At 36.9% G+C, this 7022-nt stretch overlaps 1 protein-coding gene across 1 annotated transcript; it reads right to left on the reverse strand.

Annotated features, from left to right (window-relative positions):
* Window positions 1-325: 325 nt before the first annotated feature.
* On the reverse strand, window positions 326-6975 carry gpr160 (G protein-coupled receptor 160; the record flags this gene model as incomplete). The annotated part of the gene is made up of 4 exons (XM_079569861.1): window positions 6949-6975; window positions 5905-6011; window positions 4564-4674; window positions 326-1326 (listed from the first exon to the last, which is right to left on the reverse strand). The coding sequence occupies exons 3-4, from the start codon at window positions 4577-4579 to the stop codon at window positions 326-328; spliced, it is 1017 nt and encodes a 338-aa protein (XP_079425987.1). The 5' UTR covers window positions 4580-4674; window positions 5905-6011; window positions 6949-6975.
* Between the last annotated feature and the right edge of the window lie 47 nt (window positions 6976-7022).

Below are 7022 nucleotides of genomic sequence, written 5' to 3' on the forward strand. Positions count from 1 at the left end.
CATTATAAACGGAAATGTTTGTGGGGAAAACAGCGTGCATCAAATGATAAAACATTTATATACATTTTATGAACTTTCAGGCTGGTTTTCTAGCATTTTTGTGAAAGTGACCCTGAAAAGTGACCCCGCAAGTTGTGAAATGTGCCTATAAACGTGTCTCTGTAAAGAATTTGGAATCTACATTAGGAAAGTGACGAATGGGTTTTGACCACAACTAACATTTTTATTAAATGGCTTCCCCTTTCATTTTTTGCAATAAAAAAATCAGGCATAGGGCCTTTAAATGTCTCCATTGTCTTTTAACTGTGATAGCTCCAGCCCACTTCTACAAACTAAAATAGCTGTATCTTCTTTTCCTTTCTATACACGTACTTATTAAGTCACTTTCAAGGCTAAACTCCGTCTTCCAGTCACAAAAGCTATCGGGAGGGACGGCAGCCAAGCCCTGTCCAAGCTCCGGGGCCGGACTCACCACACACAGAGCCACTGCTATTAAGAAGCTGTTCAGGAAGCACAGCCATGCGCAGTTCAGCCCCAGGTGTAAGGGCATCTTCATGGGTATTACAACGTGGGAAAGTAGGAATAATAAGAAGAGCGCCCACGTGTTGAAAAATATCCTCGCGACTTTGCTGATGAACATCACCCTTGGCCGAACGTGGCTTATCAGAGTCATTGAGTTATTTGAATGTGGGTTTCTGGCCATCTGTATGAGGTATTTCAGTGAATGGCAAAGTATCAAGGGAAGACACAAACAGACGGTAAGGATTGCAAGTTCGGAGATTACAGAAGAGCTTGAGGTCCAGCAGTGATGGATTTGAAAATGGGCAACATCTTCCAAATAGGGTCGTACGTTTGAAAGCTTAAAAACATAAAATATGGAGTAAAACCATGTAAAAATCGACAAAAATAGTTGAGAAATCCAAGTTGGCTTCCATATGTTGCGTCGCAATCGCCGCGAAATGACAGAGAGGTGTTCCAGTACGGTTATAATGAGGATGCCAAAATGCTGCGCGCTGTAGATGTATCCAAGGATTTGAACCAGCAAACACACGTGATACCGAGTCAGTCTGCAGCCCAGGACGTTTGAGTCCCCCTGCAGGTGAATGAACGTCACTGCAAGGGTCAAGGCGGTGTCGACGATGGCCAGAGAAAGGCTAAAAAAGCACACGAAGCTCCTGCAGATGTGGTCCCTCTGGAGCAGCACCAGAGCCCAGTTGAGGATGCACTTGGCCCCCAGCCCGAAGAGCACGGAGAGGATGGGGATGCTCATGTCCATATCCATATCCATCCAGAGACTACAGGAGAACACCATGCATGCTGAAGACTCTGGAAACAAAGAGAAATATGTTTTTATTCAGTATATAAATATACTAAAAATTCCAAAACATAGACGACATGCAAATAGTCAAATATAAAGAACTGCATAAATAAAGTGTTGATGATTCTGGGTTGATGAGTCACTGTGGAATGAATAATGAATAATTAATGAATAATACTAACAAAACAACAAGACAAGACAATTATGTATGTTCCTTTTTGTTAATCAAAGTTTAAACTCCAAACAGTGACTTGAAGACGGGGCGTGGCTTTGTCAAGTAGGAAAGTAGAAACTTTTGAGAAACACAATTTTCCACTCTTTTCTGCCATTTTCTGATGGAATATAAACTTAATTATTTATTATATATTTTCTCAAAGCAAATTGTTCAGAAGTGAAAAAACGGCAGTCGTAGCTAGCGCTAGCACGATGCTAACATGTAGCATCATGTTAGCATTCTCCATACGTATGTATTTATGGGCTGATGAACCACTTTGCTCCTCCCCATGTCTTTGTATCTTTATTTAGTTGAAAACTTTGTTTAAAAGTTTAAAAGTTTAAAAATGTTATAATTATGTATTTTCCTCCCCCTACATGTTCCAACAATGTCCTATGGTGTAGAATGAGTCCAGACCTGTTCACCACAACTGCCTCTGAAATCCCGCACTTTCACTCAAAAATGTGTTAATTCGGGTCTGAAGTGCCGTCATGCACATAACTCTAGTATTTTAACTTTTAACATCTCCATTAGTTTACAATTGCTGCTAATACCATAATGCTAAGCGATATGACGTCACATTCCCGAACTCTATACCACAATCAATATTTCTGAAACTCAACAGAGAGTTACTGAACATACTTATTTATCAGGCTCATTAGCCAAAAATGCTGTACCTACTGCTATAAAAGTAACATTTACCAAAATCGGTACATCCGGGTTAGCGGAGAAAAATCCTAACGGTGCAGCAGCTACGCTGTTGTGGTGTCTTGGTATTTATCAATCACAGAGAGTTGTAGTATCAACTGTCCCATTTTTCCAACTTTTATTACAAAGGTTGTTGACATCAACAAAGGTGCATTTTAAAAACAGACTTATAAAAGAATTTATGCTGAACTGACACTTTCAAAATGATCTAATGTGGCATTTTCTTTGAGTTAACAAATGAATGATGTAAAGTCACTGTTGGCACTGCAGATACAGGTGTTGTTGTTGTTTACATTTTGCACTATATTACTAATTATTGATTTTGTTGTACTAAAACTTGGCTAAATTAAATACAATACACATATATTTATAAGATATATTTTTAGTTCACAGTTATTTTGTTTTAAATTGGGGGGGAAAAATAAATAAAAAGGAATCGTGAATCGAGTGGGGAAAAAATTGGTCTACACCGAAGTAGAAGTATCAAAGCAATTCATGAAGCATTTTTCTGTCCTTGGAGCCCAGTAAAGAACTTTTTTTTAATTATCATTATTATTAATATTGGCCACATCAGCAAATCCATCCAATACAACATATTTCTTGAAGTGCCTGTATCGGCTGATCATTTTGGGGTGAAACCTACCCTATATCTGCTACACACTAGCAGAGTGTTAGAATGTCACTCCACCTGCCTGCACTGCTGTTCATATAAAAAGACACTGCTCTTACCTCATTGTTGCAGATGTAAGTGCCGGTAACTGTTTGGTTGAAAGCTTTTGGAGCATTTGTATTGATGAGAAGTATCATTTTCTCTAGGTTCCCTGTTGTGCTTCCCTACTTGCCCTTCTGGCTCAACCTGCTCCACCAGCAATATTGTACACCTGAAATAATCTCGGCGTGCAGTCACACATCCTATTGGACAGCAGTCGGTCCTGTTTTAATACTGAGTAAACTCGACTTCTGGATTCGTCTGTCAACTGTCAGCTGTTTATATGTAAACATAAGATAAACTAAGACAATCCTTTATTGATCTCACAACGGAGAAATTCACTTGTTACAATCTGCATTCAATAAGATCACTCAGGCTGTGCAAAACAGACAGGAAATGTGCAAACAGTTAAATAGTAGAAAAACGAGTACAAGCAAAAATCTTAAGGAGCGGAATTAAAACAATAAGGAAAAAAGAATAAATAAAAATAGGTTAAAAATTAGGACAGAGAGACACATACCTAGTTTATTTGATGAAGGCTGATTAACAATAGATTATGATTAAACGAATTATAAGGGGATGCAAACAAAAAATAAGCTAAGAAAAAACCCAAGATATAGTAAGTTACAGACACAACCTTCACTCTCATACAGTGGTGGAAAGTAACAAAGTAAAAAGTACAAATTATAGATACTTTTACTTTACTACAGTTTAGAGCCTGTATCTGTACTTTCTACAACACTACATTTTTAAATTGGGTTAAAAGTAAAAGGTTTTTTTTTCAAAGTCACCGCTTTACGACGAACTGGTTTAGTCCCAGTTTAGACTTGGTTTAGTGGTTTACTCCTTTAGACCTTGCTTAGATCTGGTTTAGACCCAGTCTAAACCTGTAACTGCAGGTTTAGTCCCAGTTTAGACTTGGTTTAGTGGTTTACTCCTTTAGACCTTGCTTAGATCTGGTTTAGACCCAGTTTGGTCCAGGTTTAGACCAGGTTTAGTTCCTGTTTTTGACCTGAGTTAGTGGGTTACTTGTTTAGACCTGGTTTTATTCAAATGATTAAAAAAAAATCTTTTAGAACATTTTATAATCCATACTTTTATACTTTTACCTAAAGGGGCTAGATGCAAGTTGGTCATTTTATACTCACTACTGCCACCTCAGGTCTTATGTGTAACTGCAGCTTCTATATTAAGCTCGTGCATGACGGCACATGGGACCCGAATTAACACCTTTTTGAGTGACAGTGCAGGATTATAGAGGCAGGTGTGGCGAACAGGTCTGGACTCATTCTACACATTAGGACATTGTTGGAACATAGGGGGAGGAATATACATAAATTGGACATTTTTAAACTCTGCACAGTCCCTTTAAGTAACATTTGTGTTAGATACTTTTACTTTTTGGGCCTGTATCTTAAGTAAGAATGTTGCTCTCATATTTGTTAAATCATCAATTGAAAATGTGTGCACTGCTCACCAATAGAATCTAACATTTTTACTTTTGCCTATTGTCAATCCATCAACGAGGGCTGAGCAATTAGTTGGAATTCAATTACAATTATGATTATTACAATAGTGAATTACTAAAGTATATACGTAAAAAATAATACTAACGTTGAGTCGTCCACATTGACACGGGCTTGTGAAATCATATCTGCTCCTTCTCATGTGCTCAATAGTCAGTGCGAGCTCAGCTACAGTTGGGAGGAAGTTTAGGATTTCCCTCTGCACACACAACCACAATACAAACGGCTCTGTACCACACCCCATCCCATCTCATTAAAGAACAAGAACAACTAATGTGATGTGCCAAGTGGTTATTTTTTTTTTTTATATATCTGTTATCAAATTTCTCCCTCGGGTGACAAAATAACAATAGTGAACGAAACATTGCCCAAGCAAGATCCCTGCCCCTCCTAAAACCTGCCCTCACTTTATGGTGATCTTGATGGTTACGCAACTTGTGCTCTACGGTGTATGCAGACATGGCATTGTCAAGATGTGGATTTAATTTGCACTTTAACAATGTCTGTTGTTGTTAAGGAAAGAATAAATGTGTGAAAGGGGTAAGCGTTATCAAGTTTTATACTTCAGCTTACTCCTTTTGAGCTTTTCTGTGTGCCCTGCTTAAAGGAGCTACACCTGATTGTACAAAGAAACAGGGTCAAATTTCAAATGGCTATTTTCTGGACCAAACTCATCACAAACTTTCCTAATGCATTTACAACATCAAAATTCATCACAGGGACTGAGTTTAAACCAGGTTTCACAACTTTCAGGGAGGAAAACTGTCACTTCACTGTAAAAAATGCCTACAAGCCTGACATTTTATGACTGTTTAAAAGGCTTTAAAACCAGTGTTTTTTGGATAAATGTCTGCTTTTACCATATACTAAAGGACAAAACAAATTTTATTCCAATAACAGAAAATTAAAAAATCAAGGATAGCTCCTTTAATCCTTGTATATTATTATATATATTGTAAATTATGCCTGTTTATTTTTTACAGAAATATCTCAAATAAACTAAATTAAACGTTAGTTCATTTGCAGGGCACAGCATTTGTTAAAAAAAGTTAACATTCTTGAAATAATTGTCCTTTTTATTTTTTATATTCATTCAAACAGCATTGTTATGTAAAAAACAACAACAACCCAGTCACCAACATCATAAAACATAAATCAACACCATATCCAGTTACCAGGTGTTTTCACCAAATGCATTTCTTATTTGAGTAGTTCATTCAAGTTCTCAGAAGTCGACAATATTGACAAGTACAAACAAGTCCAAACAAGTAATTTGAAAGGAGCGTTAAAAACCTGAGTGAAGTCTGAAATATGAAATGTTAAACTAACGCAAGGATAACATTAATTTCAGAAGATGTGTGCAGAGATGTAAACTACAGTGTTAGCAGGTTTAATACAAGCCTGCTCCATCTCTGCACGTGTGACTTACCTTTGCTCGAACATAAGCCTCATGGTCTTGCACCGTCTGGTTTCACCTGAGCTTTTCCTTCATCCTCTCTCTTTAAAGGTGTGGTTTACCCAAAGGAAGTACAAGCACTGCCGGAATAAATCATTTGCATTATTGAAGGCTAATCGTCGTAAACAAATGCATACAACCTTAAGCAATAGTATTAGTGAAGAATTCATTATAGTTTTACAACCGTGAAGTGAAATTATGTCAAGTTATTTAATGCATTTGCACTACTTTTTGAGCGTACTTGTGTGTCCTGGATAAGACAGCATGAAAACATCCCCTATATCGGCAGTTTGGCTAGAGAAAAAATAGGTCTGTGGAAAAGTAAACAAAGGCAAATATAAAACCTATAAAAGCAATCGTGCACACACAAAGCCACGGGTCCATGTACTTTTGAGTTCATTGTATTTTCGATTTTAAAAGCAATATGTAAAATCCAAAATTGAGTTTTTACATATTGTGTACTGTTGAAATATAAAAAATGCGGACTGTTTTGTTTTTTCATTTGTCTATATAAGACATTCACTTGATAGACACTGCCAAAACAGAAAATAAAACAATGAACCTTTATTGATTTTTAGCTGACGCAGAAAATGACGCAGAATCATTTTCTGCGTCAGCTAAAAAACCCGGAAATGAAACTTGCTCGTTGAGGAAAACAGCACAAATAAAAGTTTAGTGCATCTCATAATACATCCATGATCAAAGTACATCAATAAAAGCGTATTATTGTATTTTCCTTTTTTGCATACTCGATTATGAAGTATTTGTCTGATACAGTGAAATAAAAAAACACAATGTTTATTTTCTCTATATTGCAACAGTGCAAAATACGTAAAACGCGCAATTCTTCATTTTGCATTTTCCTTTAAAAATCGGAAATATTATAAATGCAAAAGTACACGAACCGCCATGCAGTCAATTTGACAACTTCTAATTAAAGTAAACAACCAGTCTGTTATACGCACTGTCGTATTTTAAAATAAATATCGTTAAAATAGTTTGATAAACGGGGCTGACCTTTTCCAAAGAACTGCTGCTTGTTCTGTTCTGACCGCTAAGGGGGAAAAGTGCGCTGCTGTAAACGGAGGCGG

The sequence above is a fragment of the Gobius niger genome (genome assembly GCF_951799975.1).
Source record: "Gobius niger genome assembly, chromosome: 13".
In the NCBI taxonomy this organism is placed as follows: domain Eukaryota; kingdom Metazoa; phylum Chordata; class Actinopteri; order Gobiiformes; family Gobiidae; genus Gobius; species Gobius niger.